This window comes from Rhagoletis pomonella, unplaced genomic scaffold, assembly GCF_013731165.1.
Source record: "Rhagoletis pomonella isolate Grant_MI unplaced genomic scaffold, Rhpom_1.0 Rhpom_scaffold_00002, whole genome shotgun sequence".
Lineage (NCBI taxonomy): Eukaryota > Metazoa > Arthropoda > Insecta > Diptera > Tephritidae > Rhagoletis > Rhagoletis pomonella.
In genome coordinates this window covers 44,364,104-44,380,686 of record NW_023458556.1, presented here as the reverse complement: position 1 = coordinate 44,380,686, position 16,583 = coordinate 44,364,104, and the positions used below count along the sequence as shown (strand labels likewise).

General features: G+C 32.5%; 1 protein-coding gene across 4 annotated transcripts in view; it reads right to left on the bottom strand.

Moving 5' to 3' along the window:
* Positions 1 to 15,502, bottom strand: part of LOC118733669 — a gene marked incomplete at its 5' end in the record, with an annotated part of 28,497 nt that extends 12,995 nt beyond the window's left edge. For 2 of the 4 annotated variants that reach the window (XM_036463173.1, XM_036463175.1), the window contains 9 exon segments: positions 2,550 to 2,997; positions 8,933 to 8,980; positions 9,064 to 9,643; positions 10,115 to 10,287; positions 10,359 to 10,474; positions 12,727 to 12,839; positions 12,913 to 13,032; positions 13,163 to 13,326; positions 15,318 to 15,502. In XM_036463173.1, coding sequence (XP_036319066.1) covers positions 2,550 to 2,997; positions 8,933 to 8,980; positions 9,064 to 9,643; positions 10,115 to 10,287; positions 10,359 to 10,474; positions 12,727 to 12,839; positions 12,913 to 13,032; positions 13,163 to 13,326; positions 15,318 to 15,502 — 1,947 coding nt within the window. 4 annotated transcript variants of the gene reach the window in all.
* Positions 15,503 to 16,583: the final 1,081 nt, after the last annotated feature.

Below are 16,583 nucleotides of genomic sequence, written 5' to 3'. Positions count from 1 at the left end.
TATTCTATATTTCAAAATTCTGTATTTTAATATTCTGTATTGCAAAATTCTGTATGAAAAATCGGAAAACAATATGGATAGATAAAATAAATAAAAATAGGATTTGCGATTTTTCCAATACAGAATTCCGTAAAGCGAATAAATATACATATATATGTATGTATAGTTTATATTAACGTAATGCATTAAATTATAACTAATAATAGTTTCAAAAACAGTTCAAATTTATATTTTTGTTTGCAAATTCGTTCAGAAATATGGCCCGATGAAATTTCAGAGTGCTGCAATCATTTTTGTAACACTTTTGAAGATTCATATGAAAGAAATTGTACCTTGTCGTTTGAAAAAATATATACATACATATATATTTGGAGACAAATCTCAGCCAAAATATTCACCAAAATTTTGGTCAGTGCACATGAGTCAACAAGTATACCTTTCCCTAGAACACAAACCAATATTGAACCTTGGCTGCGTTGGGAAATGAAATTCAGGGTTGTATAAACTTGTCAATGATTTGAAAGGCGAGTTAGTTTAAGACTACACTCCAGTCATATTTGTTTTCTTAAAAGAATTGCTAAAAATTTAATTGTATATTAACTTCCTTTCCCATTATTTTATTTGGGAACAGAATAAAATTACTTTAATTTCAGTATTAAGTAAGTTAAAAGTAAAAATGTATGTTTAAACAAGCATTCTAAGTGTGAACCAAATCGGATCATAAATACCTCCCTCCTGCGCCACCTAGCGGATATGTCATTCCACTGCCCTGTCATCGGGTTACAAGCTAAGTTTGAAGTTTCAGGTCTCCAGCTCATCTGGAAGTTGGTGAAATATTAGGGCTGTTCAGGATCTTGTGCAAATAGTCTTGGATTTGCATTTTAAAATTTTTTGGTTGCTACCATGGCAACCGTTTGCATTTTATTGATGTAAATTTACAAATCAACGAATATGCAAATGTAAGAGCATATGCACAAGATCCTGAACAGCCCAATTGATAGCGAAATTCTAGGACATACAGAATACAGAATTTTTGGCCAAAATAATTTTGGATCCACAATTTTAATTTGTAGAATTTTAATTCTACATCATTTGGTTCTTACAGAATTTTAAAATACAGAATTTTACCCCAAATAATTTTAACTGCTAAGAATTTTTTCACATTTTTTCAGAATTTTCAACCGAATAATTTTTTAAAAGCAGATTTACTACCGCTTCCGTTATACTGCCTTTGATATCTTTCTACCAGTCTAATTAATCCAGTCAACGGCATTGTTTTACGAGCTGAATTTTGCTCAAAACATTATATTGAGCAGATCGCTTTGTATATAACTTGGATTTGCGAGTTTTCCATGCAATCCAGGCAGTAAAAGCTGAGTGGAGAACAAAATCTGAACCGAAACCGACCGCGCCAAAACTGTCTGAAAGTTAGCATAGTGCTGATTGCTTTCATATTTTGATCGCGGATCATGAATTCGTTCAATTAGTGGATTTGGCTTGACGATAATGCACCGTCTCATCGAATCACTATTGTAAGGGATTTTATAAAAAATTCAACAAATAAATATTACCGCCCATCCATCGCAGAAGTGTTCCTAGAGCATCCACATAGATGCATTTCTGCATTCAAATTGAAATTTTTAAAATATGTTACTTACTTATTTTTGCGGTTAGGTTTTAGATTAGGGGTTTTTTTTTTCAATTTCTCAAATTTAAACTTCCGCTTTATGAAATTGATCAAAATCCTTTTGGAGTTCGACTACCGCGTAAACACACTCACTTTTGGGTATAGTTTGGCTGAGACCCTCAAATGACTACTACACTGGGTTTGAAAGAACACTTGGTTCCAAGATGACAACGATTCCATAACCTCAGATGAAGTTTTATTTTCCCTTCGACTAGCTTCATAGTATTTAAATTAAATTGACCACCATGCAAAAAATCGCCGGTTGACAAATTTTCGACTCTATTTTGCCTACTAGGAGTGCAAAAAAAAGAATTAAATTGATTGTTTCAATCACAGCCCAGCAAAAGTTTTCGTTATTAATTAAAAAAATAAAGCTAAAATCAATCTAAAAAATTATAGCGATCATTCAGAGTTTTTAAAAAATATATACATTATACATTCATGAAAAAAATGCATTTGAAAATTTTAAACTCGCGAGCCAATAAAAAAATTATAAACAAAAATTAATTGAACCGTAAGCAACCTATTAGCGTATGAATATGTCAAAAACTCCAATGAAAACCGGAGGAATGTATAAAGTTTAAAAAATCTAAAAACCCCGTGCACATGCACACAAGGTTGCAGATGCGGCTTTTTTGTTCCATTTTATATTCCATTCAAAACGACACCAACGTTATAGTCGTTTTTTACTTTTCCCGTTAATCTATCAATTTTTACACCCTTGCTTATGAAATCAAGGTTCAATTTCTATTTATTTTCGGCTTTGTACAAATCTTGATCCATATATTTGCCTCAAGCACTGATCTATTTTATGTTAGTCTTATAAATATTTATATTAAGCCAATGCCGTGAAGAAATTTACCTATCATTCAAATAGTAACTCGAATTGTGTATATTATTGTGCGGTGGTAACGGCGGTGGGGTTGCAATTGGCGTATTGACATTCGACACAGATGTCGGCGGTACAGACGGTCCAATAGCATTCGTTGAGTTACCAATACTTCCAATATGATTAAGCGTAGTCGCATCCATTGTTGATGAATGGCTAGCGGCAGCACCAGCACGTGAAACGACACTTGCTGCCGAAGATATAGACGTGTTGGCGTTCTTCAATGAGGGTGTGGGTGCGCCACCTAACATAAATTGCACTGGGGCATGCGTTGGTGGTCCCTCACTAGCATCCTCACTACCCGACGAATCATCACAAATTGCATTCGAACTGTTATTTAAGATGCCACTACTGCCACCGCTTAAACCAACCGAACTGCGACTATAGTTGTCCAACATGCCTGGATAAATGTACAAAAGTTCTGGAACTTACGATAATCACAATCTATTTATATACTGTATAAGCGCTTGGAAATTGATTTAAGGTAATTAGGTTTTTGGACTTTATTTTAAGCAAAAAATGATGCGAGACCAAAAAAAGCATTAAGATAGAAGAAATAAGAATATGAATGGAAATGAGATGGGCATTTCAAAAAGCAGCTCACACAGGCGTGTAAGGAATACCGGTTTATTTCCTGCTTGTGTTTGTATGTATGTAGATGTAGACAAACAAATATATGACGATTGAGTTCAATTATGTACTTAAACTTAAGATGATTTTGACTTCGATTATCTAAAATATGTAATAAATAAAATGAAACGTTTCTCAAGTATTCATGGGTGTTTGTATATACATATGTATAGTATTTTCTATGTAATATGCGTATGTATGAATGTATGTATATAGCTTGACTTTTCAAGTTGCTTAGGTTCGCTTGTCATATACTTAAATGAGTTTTTTTGATTATTTGATGGCTGGGCAGCATTTTTAGTAAAATATTATGATATTTTAATTGTATTCCTAATTATTAGTCAGGTTAGTTACATGTCGACCATACACATACAAAACTAATGAAATTGCGCTGAGTTAGATATGCATGCCAACACACTCATGCGGGCATTACAGTCAAGGACATAAATCGATATTTCTAAACAAATATGCTCTTCATATTCTAAAATAAATAAAATAGAAATTTGAGCATATGCCGTTTTTTCGGAGTTTTGCTTACCTGAATTTGGCTTAAGGGAATTCGAATTGAAATTTACGTGAAATGGCACATACATATACATACATACGTACATATGCATGCATAAAGATCGTTGAATATCTCAGAACTAAATTTAATTGTGTTAGTTTTTTATGATATCTAATATTTATTTTTTGTTACTTTTTATATTGCCTAAGTTTTTTAATTTTTTGCTTTATTTTATACACAAATTTATTATTATTATAAAAAAACGTTATTGAATATAAATTCACACTGACTTCATTTTATTTATTTCTTTTTAAGACATTAATATTGTATTATTTAGTTTAGGTCGGTTTTATTAATTTTTTTTTTTTTTAATTTCTTAATTTAGTTCGATGTATTTCTTTATTAATTATTTATTTTTATTACACTTAATTTTTCGTTATTTTATTTAATTCTATTAAATTCATTACACATATTTAGTTTTTTATATATTTTATTTGTTTTTAAATTTTCAATTATATTTATAAATTTGTTTGCTTTATTCCATTTTATTTTAGTTTAACCTAATTTGCTTTGTATTTCATCATTGTTCTTAGTTTAGAAATCTGTTATATGTGGGCACTTTCTCCATGGTAAAGAAAACGGAGCAAAATTGTATCTGAAAATTAAACATAATTTGCAGGAAAAATGGAATGGAATGACGCGTGAGACAATGAAATGAAACAAAATTGTGTTATTTAAAAAATTTATTGCAATTTTAAAGGAAAAAAATTATTATAACAATTAACTCTTTTTACTGGTATCAATAAAAACAGTTACTTAAGCATTTGATGTAAAATCTCTAAAGCAAAAACTCGTATTGTTTATGATTTTTTTTCCTGAGAATACATTTTTGCATTTATTGCATTCGGAGACACATTCAACGTGGCATTATGTTTGTATGTCTATCATATATTAAAATATTCAAGAAAAATTTCAAAACACTTTTTTTCTTCATTACAACTGTGTTGATGTTAATCCATTCCGGTGGTTTTGTCGCTTCAGTTATGGGGGAAGTAAGTGTCCACGGACACTTATTCGTCCGATAGTTGGAATGATTCAGTAATTTCCGTATGTAGACTAAAGCGATTTCCACAAACCGACCAATAACTAAACACTGTAAAATTTAAATATGAGAATGGAAAAATGGTGTATATAATCTTTACTCCGTAAAATGTCCAACAAATTTAGTTTACTGTATGCCACAGAGGAAATGTGTTGGTCATGACTCAGGCCATTTCACGAATGTATTGTAGGTATATAAAAAAAACTTAGTATTTAAAATGCGCGTGTATGGTAGGTATAGACAGTTGTGGGTGGTGGTATTAAGGCAGTAGCAAAGCGGAGGTAGTTAAATGTAAATATTTCAAAACCCGCCCAAAAGAAAAAAACAAACAAAGCCATTGCGTATTCGCTCTGCTCGCTTTCCCTTTGCCACATATAACTGTCTACGCTAAACGATTTGTGGTTTAACAAATAGTAAATGCTGCCGCCGTCTTATGCCATTTGCAATGCAATGATCGCACGTTTTTCACCAATTTTCAATGAATACACTGAGAAGTTGCCATATGACAGATAAACAAATTACATAATAGCCAAATCGTAGTAAGAAGGATTAACTAAAAACAAAGGGATAGATTTCAAATAGGTGTAACACTTTGTGAAGTCAAATAAGCAGGCAAATAAACCAAAATTAACAATGATGGAACTTACAACACCGGAAGGGATTAAGCACATTCGTTGTTAACATTAAATATTATTTAAAAAAAAAAAACTAAAAACTAAAAATTAAATATGAATTGAACTAAAAAGAAGTATGTTATATATAAATAGTAACAATAAGGTATGTATGTATGTATGTAAACACACACTTTTAATATGTATTAAGCTTATAAATACACATCATGTAAATGTAAAAGAATGCGTAAAAATAATTTTAAAAAGGTAACAGGAGAATATTAATAAAACGCTTGCGCTAATTTTGGGGTAAAACAATGTAAAATTATGCAGATTTTAACATAATGAATATATGTATATCTGTTTAACGTACATACATATGTATAAGTATATAAATAATGTATTATTGTTTTTAACGCTTTTTTCTTTAACACAAATTGCGTGTATTGTGTCACAAGTTACAAATGTACACAGGTGAATATAAAAATTTGTATAAAATTATAACATTTTCTCGCTTCAGATGTTCAAGTTTAGTGTGTTGTCTAAATGCGGTTACAGCAATTGAGTTCATTAAGTATATACGCCAATTTGTTAACCCTTATTTTTTTGTTTTTTTTTTTGTAATTCCATTTCTATCGAGTAGTCTTATTATACATGTTTGTAGGTGTTTTCTTATGAATATTTGCAGTCCATCGCTTAACTGACTTTAACTGCGTTGTCGTCGTTGTTGGGAGCAATCAAAATTTCATAGCTCATTATTTGTTTATGTTGGTTTTGTTCATTCTTGCTTTAGCTAATTGCTAGCATCAACAACAACAATAATAATCAATATAATCAATTGGCAAGTGTTAAACACATCTCAAAAGCTTTAACTGATTCTGATTTCTTTCATTGCTGTATGGATATTGTTTGGTTTTGTTTACATTCATTGCAATTCAATTCGATTCATTTGGCGTGGCACTGGTTTGGCATGTAAAATTTTAATGAGGCATACTCTAAAAATGAATGAAATTTTTTTTTTCGATTGTTTTTTTTTTGTCGATTGTTCTTAAAATAACTGCACATAATTGTAGATTGTTTTTATTGAGAAATGTTACTTATAAATACCTACACTATTAGTGTTTAGGATGTGTGAGACAGAAGTGTGTAAACAAATAGTACGTGAGTTTTTTTCTTAAACGAGTAGTCAAGAAAAAATTGCAAACACACTTTTTTCAATGAGATTACATATGCATGTACATACTCTGCCCACGGTTTTTGCTTATAATAAATTTACTCATTAACACCTGTTTAAGAACGTTAAAATGAAACCGCTTTCTTGTGGTTTTTTTTTTTTGGTTGGTAATTATCAACATGATCTCCTTTGATCAGTTGATGAATTACGGCAGCTGAATTTAAATTTTAGTGAAACTCTTATGATTTCCAATATGTACACCCAAGTTATCTCACGTCGTGGCATTTTCATATTTATGTGCACTCATTGCACTTTTTTTACGAATTCGATTTTTTTCGAAACTACAAAGGTAAGTGTATCTATGTGCATAAGAATGTATGTATGTATATACAAATAGGTTTTCTTTATGCACTCCTAAACCACTAGGTGGTGCTGGAGTCGTTATATTTGGAAAAATCCTCTTCACGGTGCAATTTAGCTCAAATTCGGTACAGGCATATATTGGCCATGATCCGGTAGGCAAGCGATGCCTACGCCGTAGAACAATAGAGCTGGGGCTGTATTCTGTAACTGTGAGTTTTCAAGTGTACACTGAAAATTGTGTGCACTCTTCATTTTGCGATTCAGGAAGAGTGAGAATGGGTTTTAGCTGTCAAAATTGTGTAAACTTCCTCATTTTGCGATTCAGCATGTGTGCGAATGAGTTTTAACTGTCAAAATTGTGTACACTTCTCTTCCGAAAAACTCACTTCATTATAGTCGGTGAGTTTTTGGTTGTGAGTTTTGCACTCGGTGTATACTACATTTTCTCACAGTTACAGAATAGAGCCCCTGGCCGACTCTTTACAACAAAAGTTTACGGAAAAACTGGTGACGAGCTGGTTACAAAATTGCAGTTGTTTTATAGTACAATAAAAATAGCACATCGCCAGCACACCAGCAAATTTCAGTTCACTCCAGTTACCTGTAGTTTCGTAGAACTTCGGGGCGTACACAACTTCAATTCGCATTCGGTGCTAAAGTTTTTTTAATATTGTTGTTGATATTGTACGTTTGGCAAATGTCGTATGTTGTGCTTTTTTTTTTTGTTCTTAGGACTGTCAAGGAAGTGTTCTCCGAATTTTATACAAAACACCTTCGATTTGTAAATATAACTCCGGGTATATCACATTTCCATTGAATAACATACTTTTGATTTTGCTTTATGGTTTCCGCTTTATAAATGCCAAAATATTGTGTATTTAGGGAATAACCCTATAGATCTCATTAAATTGAATTGTTATTAACTTTGGATTTGAAGATTTGCAATTTAATTTTTAAAATGTACACATTCCCGATAAGCCTTTAAATTGCTTTCTCAATAAGATATTTGAAAAAAATACACAAATAACAACGAAAAAATTAGTAAAGTAGCAATATTGTCGCAGGAAATGAGATACAGTATACCCCTGAATTGATTATAGAAGTTCACTATTTATTTTTACAGTTAAAAATTAATCAATATCAAAGTTTTCAGTACTCACTGCCCAAAATATAAATATTTAAGTATGTACTCAGTACATATTTAAAAAAAATATCGAAATCTGTTGACTTTTTTATACACTTTTGTCTCACATCGCTAGTAAACATTTTATAAATGCTCTTTAAGTTACCCTAAAAGCTTTTTATTTAATCACATATAAATATTTTTATGAAAATAATTCTTTTTAAAATGTGTATATAACTATTTTTTATAGCTAACTTATACCTGATTTTATTTTAGTTATTTTTATCTTAAACGACATTCTGTCATACGCTTATATGCTCAACTTTTTTACTGGTATACTAAGCTACAACTACTAGGGCTTCTAAAGCGAATTTTCTTTTAATTGGCACTCTAGCACCAAAACATTTTCTTTTATCTAAATAAGGCATAATGCTTATGGAAGAAGTCAGCCAAAAAGCAATAACTGAAGATGAAATCATTTTTTTTTTGCTCAAATTTTCCATAGCTTACGCGTAAACATGCTACCTGCCGTGTTTCGGTATTAAGTTAATGTCGCAAATCGAATGGCGCTCAAATATTGTGGTATTCTTTTACTGTTACTTATGTATCTGTATTGTTCTTTGCCTTTTTAGAGATAGCGCTTTAAAACGACACATATTTACATTTGATGACATGACTGTGTGACGAATTGCTAAGTACGTCTACTCTTTTCTTATATCGAACTTTGAAAATATTTATGTAGACTGCATTTATTGCTTTTGACTAACAATAAGTGTGAGAAAGTGCCACGCCTGTTCAGCTGCCTTATTCAGTCGAGAACAAATTGAAGTGGTCAAAATTGGGCTTACCTTGCACAGACTCATCATCTAAGTCATCGCTGCTACTAGTTATGCGTCCTGCAAGAGATTAAGTTCAATTGAATTAGCACAAGCATACGATAATTTGTTGCAATCTTATTTTTCATTTCTCTTTTATTTACCTCGCGATCCCTTGTTCGAACCAACGCTGCTACCGCCATTACGACTGTACAATACATTTTCGAGATACTGCAACCCATTGTTATTGACAATATTAAAACCAAGACAATTTTCAATTTGTTTCCAACGATGTAAGCGCTCCTGTAACTCGTTCGTTACTTCGCCGAGAGAATTGCGTGCCTCCACTATGGAACGATCAACATCATCAATACTTTTGCCATGCGTCGACACGAAGGCACCAACTAAGCTTGAGCGCTTTTTGCGTAACTTTTCGCATGCTTCACGAGCTGACTGCAATTGTTTCTCGGCTGAAATGCGTTTCTTAAGATGATTTTTGCTCTCCAACTCGTAGGTATACTGTAGCCAAGATTGGAGTTGTGGTGGCGGCGTCCAGCAGTTGTCCACCAATTCGATTTCAGCCCGCGACAATTCAGTACGTAACATTTCGATTTCTTTCTTCAACTTTTGCACCTCCAAATCAGAGCTGGATGATGTAAGTGAAGGAGCCTCTTTCAGTCGACGCTCCAAATCCATTTTTTCGGTCGCGACATTCTCCTGCTCCATGCGTGCACGTTCCAATTCCTGAGGGGAAGGCATAATGTTTTAAAAGATTCTTCTTTTTTTTTTTAATAGTATAAACAAAGACATAAGTAGCTGTTATTAGTAGTGTTGAAAATATCTATGTTGAAAGTACTAAGTACACGATTCTCAAAAGTATCGTCAGTAGGCAGTTATTAAAAATATCTACACTGATTACTCAAAGTTATAACTTGTGAATTCCCTAAATGAATAAAACATTAAATACTGCTAGTGTGGCTGTTTTTTTAATTATTTCGAAATTACTTTAATTACCATACCTAACTGGATAGTTTTGCTATGAAAAGTTATTTCTTTCATTTTTTGGGCAACACTCAGACGTGCACCACAAACTGAATAAGCTGAGTCAAAAACTAAAGGTAATCAATGTTGTCTATCGCCAGGTTCTTTACCGTACACTAAGCTTAGTGCTTTGCAAAGCACATTCAATTTACATTCCCTCATTCCCTTGCTTACCTTTTGCATTTCTTGTAAACTTTGTTCTGCACGCTGCAGACCCTCCATATCTTGTGCCATGCGTCGCAGATGTCTCTTGGCATTTTTATTCTGTTGATATGCGTACCAGCAACCTATAATTGCGCTGAGTAATAGAGTCACTAAAATGTAGTCTTTCCACCGTGTGCCGGTTTCTGGAACATAAAAGAAAAAAAAGAAGTATATTACTTATGTTACTCACACAATGATTGGAAGAAAATCTTACCGCGTGGTGGCCCAAAAAGCACAACATCCATTGCCTTGAGCGCAATTTTTTGCTTATGAATAGGATCCTTTATGCCCAGCACATTGCCCACATAATGCATATTATTCACTGCCAACCTGTAAATAAAACAGAATCAAACGAAACGTTCAGCATGTCGTAATACAAACATTGAATCACGAGAAGTTTTTATGTAGTTATATTTTATACTTTTTGTATTTTTGATGAGCGAATTAAAAAAGCTAAATGAGAATCTACGAATATTCAAGCTTTTACTTTTTTCTAACTGTTTTTATTAGAATCAGTGTACACCGTCCGCTTGCTAACTAAAAGTTTGTTAACTTCTCACAAAATTACTGACATGCACGGATTACATACATGTGTGACTAAATCTGTATGTATGTAGTATGTGGGTCTGATGATGCATACATAACTTTACAGTGTACGGCTCGGTAGTTGTTGGTTTAATTGCACGTTCCACTAATACTACTCCCCTATTGTCATAAAATCATGCACAATGCGAAAGCTGGAGCAAAAAATTCTCATCGCTATGTAATTGGCACTTTTGCCATCATTAGAGAAAATCATTACCCGGTGCTCGTTGCTTAGCTTTTTTATGGCAAATCGATGCCTTTTTATTGCCGTTAGATCTTGCGGCGCTCAATGGTGGAAGGCCGACAACAGTCAGTCATCACTTCCCAGGTGAGTGACTATTAGGTAATGTAAAAAAATGTAGATACTTTCAATTTAAGCCCCCAAACATGAGAGAGTAAAAGTTGTAGCACAATGTGCACAATAAATGATGTTGAATCAAAATATTAGCTAAACTGCTAACAAATTAAAAGAAATCGTGTTAACTTACTCACACACAGTGTTATTATTTGCCAAAATTGCTTTATAACAATAAGTTATGTACTATTAGAGGTATATATATATACATATACACAAATTACTTATTTTACATCACTCAACATAATTTTGGTAAAAACTTAATTAGCAAAATTTTCCGAATTGCTTTTAATTTGATTATCTAAATAATACAACACCAACTATCAACAACTTAATTACGCCTATTAAATATATGTAGTACTCTACATGCGTTCATAGATTTAAAATAATTGAAATCATTAAAGTTTTATGTATGTACATTAGGGTGGTCCTTAAAATATCAACATCGAAATTTCGCATGGGGCAACCCTTTGATTTGTTCTACGTACAGCATATTTTTAAAGATCACTACCAAAGTTTTAAAAATTGTAATTGTTTTTAAATCGCAAATAATCACTTTGACTCGAAATATAATAAATTTGGCATATTATTGAAACTTATTCGTATTAATTCATTAACTCGATCCCTATTCTTTTAATTTTGAAATTTCCGTGTATTCCCTATGATGTATATATTTTAAAGGATCGTATGTTACATTTTTTTTACGAAATTCACTTTTTGATGCAACAACCCATAACGTATCACCTGTTCAAATATTACGGTTTAAATCCCTATAGCAACTCCAAAAACTGACTGTGAATTTTATCGTGACAATGCATTTTTTCTTGTGGGCGAAATTAACGTATGTGCTAAGAATGAATGTACAAACAAAAATTGTGTGTTTAGTTATATTTCTCAATTATCTCTGCAAATCTAAACTCAGAAAAATCAGAGAAAATACAAAAAAACACTTTCCTGCCAAATTTGGCTTTTGTAACATACGATAATTTTGCGAGGAGGGGTCGGGTATTTCTTGCAATTTTTCCTTTACATAAAATATTATACAGGGTGCATAATATTTTGTGTATTTTGAACTAAGCTCGTGCTTAGAGCTGATGTTTGTTATGATAAGCGAATATTATTACTTTTTGCTGTCACGCGCCACTCGTTAAATTTGCAAATAGCATTTGAATTGTGATTTAGTAGTTCTGCGTAATTATTAGGTATGAAAGTATGCTATTACATAATTTATTATTTTTCTAACAAAGAGATACCTAAAAGTTAATTTTGTTGCTTTAATTCATTAGTAGTATACATATGTACATACAAGTAAGTTAAATAATCTTCGATTTCTGGTCCGGGAAACATCTAAAAATGATAGCGAATAAGCTTTTACTAACACGGTTTGCCCTTCAGTTAAACTTCTTTCAAGAAAGAGCTGCTCATAAAAAAACACTTGTAAGGTGGATAGACTTCTTTTCCTAAGGATTCCTAATAGGATTTCAAATATTTAATCAACCTAAGTTTTGGCTTTATATTCTATTTTTTTCGATATCGTATTATAACCATAAAAAAATTTGCACGATTAAGTTGTTATACATTTTAGTATGTTTAGTATTTTTCTCTTAATTTCAATACACATTTTTTCAAATGCTTTTCTTACCTTGGCAATGATGCTCCAGTTACTTTGTGCAAACGGAATAGCTCAACATATTGTGGCAATTGCACTGATTGCGCTAACCAGTCTGTCGTTTGTTCCATAGTCCAGTTATGTACCTATACCCAAAAACCGTATATATGTATACCATTTATATACTAAAACCCAGAAAAAAGTATATCTTCAACTTACCTCCGAACGTAGCCATGCTTCCCATAATTCCTTCACCGATATATGCATATCATCGTTGAAATGGAACGCTTTCTGACGTTTCTCATAACCAGAATCATATTTGAGTTCTTCGCGTAAAAACTAAAAAAATCGTAAAAACAGAACAGATTAACACTGAAGTTGAAGCTATTACTTTCCAATACTTATTGCGTATTAAGAAACTCAGTAAAAAAAAAACAAAAACAATTTCAAAATACTGCAGTGTACTTACGTCGTCCGATTCACTTAAATCGATATTGCCATTGTCGTCATCGTCGAGTTGACGATGCAGCGTACGTATTGCCTCCATACCCAAACGATCTTGCAAATTTCCACTATAGCAATCCAGATCATCTGCATGGCAAGCGCCATCAGCAGAACCACTGCCCAATGAACCTGTATTTGAAGAACATCAAAAGAATAATAAAAACCAAAGCAAATATTAGTAAAATTGTAATGATATGGACCAAGCTGCGGGATATAAGTTGTACAAACTACATATGTACATACATAAGAATATATATGTACATATATAGACAAAACAAACATATAATTTTAATTATATGCACAAAGATAAATATTTATTTTCATACATATGTAGTAATTGAAGCGATAGTGGCGTTCGACAGTAAGTGGAAAAAAAGGTGTTGGAGGATTGGAGTTTTACATTTTTGCGCATTATAAATAATACATAATAAAAAAGAACACACAGATAATTCTTTTATTAATATCTATATGTATGTACATATATACAGATGCGATCAACTAATTAGCACCGGAATTCAAAATGTTTTTTTTTATTTATTTATTTTTAATAATTTTCATTTAAAATATAATTCAATCTACAGAAGAAACCACATTAATACAAGTTTCAGAGCTTTCACAAAAAAAAAATAGTCCAATCCAATTTCAAAAAATTTTCAACATTTAAAAAAATTTTAATTAGAACATTTAAAAAATTTTCGGGTATACAGTTTTGTAGCCCATTCAATTTGAGTATAATAATGTGCAAGTTTCAAGTGGCTAGTCTTGCAGTTGATTTTTTAGAATTTTTTTTTGTGGAGGAAAATCGACAGTAATTTTTACCGACTTGCACTTTATTGCAATGAAATTAAATGGGCTATAAAACTGCATACCCGAAAATTCTCTAAATATTCTAATTCAAAAATTTAAAATTTTGATGAAAATTTTTTGAAACTTGATTAATCTTTAGAAACTCTTATTTGTGTGGATTCTGTTATAGATTGAATTATATTTCAAATGAAAATTATTAAAAATAAATAAATAAACATAAGTTCATTTTGAATTTCGGTGGTAATTAGTCGATCGCATCTGTACATATCTATATGTTTTTTCTTTTCTTTATTTGTCAACAAATGCGTAAGCAAATCGTAAATACGAATTTGGCTTATTAAAATTGTTCCAGATAAGCGCAGAAAAGCGTGGGTGCCGCCGACTTAATAGTTGAGAAAACTTGGTTATCGTTAATTGTGTATTTTTTGGTTGAATAATCGTTAATTATAACAAAATATATTTAAATATTGCGCAAACTTCTTGAATATGCTATCTCCGACACATGATTTGATGTGTGATTGGTGTATTTATATAGAATTTTTGGGCATGCAATAAATGATAAACACGAAAGAAGAGGTGAGGTCGCATTGTTCGCTTATCGCAGATTGAAAGGTGCAAAATGTTACTCAAATAAATTCGAAGTACAAAAAGTAAAATAAATTCAGAAATTTTCTATATATTTGATCTTTTGAAGGCTTTAAACGATTTTTTAATGTACATACACATGAAGAGTAAAAAATGCCATATTTGTCTAATTATGTGGCTGATATTACTAAAAAAAAAAGAAATAAGATTTCATTTTGGCAAAGGACTCGCTTGGTGATGCTGCAGCGTGTTTATTTAAATTCATATCACCAACCGCACCTTAAATGCTATATTTATAATTATCATTTCCACGAGTTAACCGCAAGGTATTTATCTTCTTTTTTTCGCTTTTTGCAAATTGGATGTAATTAATCTTCAACGAGTTTTTTGAGTTCAATATTGCGTCGCACCTCAAGAACTTTTTCTTTCTTTTTTTGTTAATGCAATGTGCTTAACGATGTATCTCATAAAATATAGTATTCTAATACGAGTATTTGAGGCACTTTGCAGTTCGGTTTTATTTTAAACCCTTTCAAGTTTTAAAATAAACTTTAGAGGAAATCAAAAATCTCAAAGTACCACAAAAGGTATCCTCATAAATTTAAATTTCGCGTTAGCAACTTAGCTTTGCATTTGCATTTTGCTTAATAGCCGATGCAATCACTCTTAGCAAACAAAGTTGCATGCCAATCAATTCCAGCCCTCTCGCTCTTTACACTCATACTTACTGAATTCATTGCTGACAGCCTGTGACATAGCTTCACTTAACAGATTATATGAATTGCGATGCTCCATGTGACCGCTGCCCGAGGGAGATGGATGGTTTGGGGCATGCGTGGCGGAAGGTGGAACAGCGGGCGCCGGCGCACCGCTGTTACTACCACCACTACCGCCGCCACCAGCACCACCACCACCGACGGTGCTGCCTTGATGATGTGCCGATGCATGCAGATGGTGCTGCTGTTGTTGTTGATGCTGGTGCTCAGCATTGTAGCGGTTCGCGGCTATGGCGCCCATTGTATCGCTGGGCGGCCCAACACTTTCGACTACATAGCATTTTTGAGACGCCACAGCTAAGAAGATTAGCGCGTACAGCAACAGTTTACGCTGCATTTTTTATATAGTTCAATGCCTGCCGCCTCAATGCACTTGGTGAAGGTTATGTGGCGCACCAAAAGTGTGCAAGGTGGGTAGTGGTGGTATGTTAGTTAATACAAAAATAACGCTGACAAATATTGACGTACAAGAGTGGACGAATAATATTGAAGTTTTGCATATATTTAATTAACTTTAACCGAAAAGACAACAACGTCTACCTGAAAATAAATAAGATAAATAGTTCTAATTAATAAAATAGTTAAAAATGCCATAAAAAAAAATAAATTTTTACAAAATTACGAGTGCGCTAACACTGACTTCGTCCACTAAGCCACCAGTTTTTATTTTATTTTTATTTTTTAATTCACCTGCAAACAACGGTTTATAGCGTGCCTTAGTAGCGAGGACTCAAAACGCAGCACGCTTCCCCGTTGCGGGGACGTTCAATTGAAGTCAAATTCAAATCACTGCATTGGTTTAAGTGCAATTTTTCGCGTAAAGCTCCAAAAAATAACAGAAATACACAAACGAATTTAAAGGAATAAAAATTCGTAAATCTGTTTTAAACCACAAAATGTTTCGTATCGACTTGGTTGCAGCCGCTCAATGGTATCTTGTTTGTTATCTGCTGACTGGCGATGTACTGCGAGTAGCCGGCATGCCGTTGTAAGGTTTGCACGTCGTATGTGCTCGCACAAGCACAATAACAATAAAACGTAAAAATCTAAATAAAATAACAACCAAAGATACCTGTACGTAAATATTTACATATGTACATACTGTTTGTATATACGTACATATGTATAAAAACGTGTAGAGATGTAGTTGTGTATGTATATACAGTGTTGGAAAAAATAATAGAAACGTACAGCTTTCATATATATTTATTGTTTTGA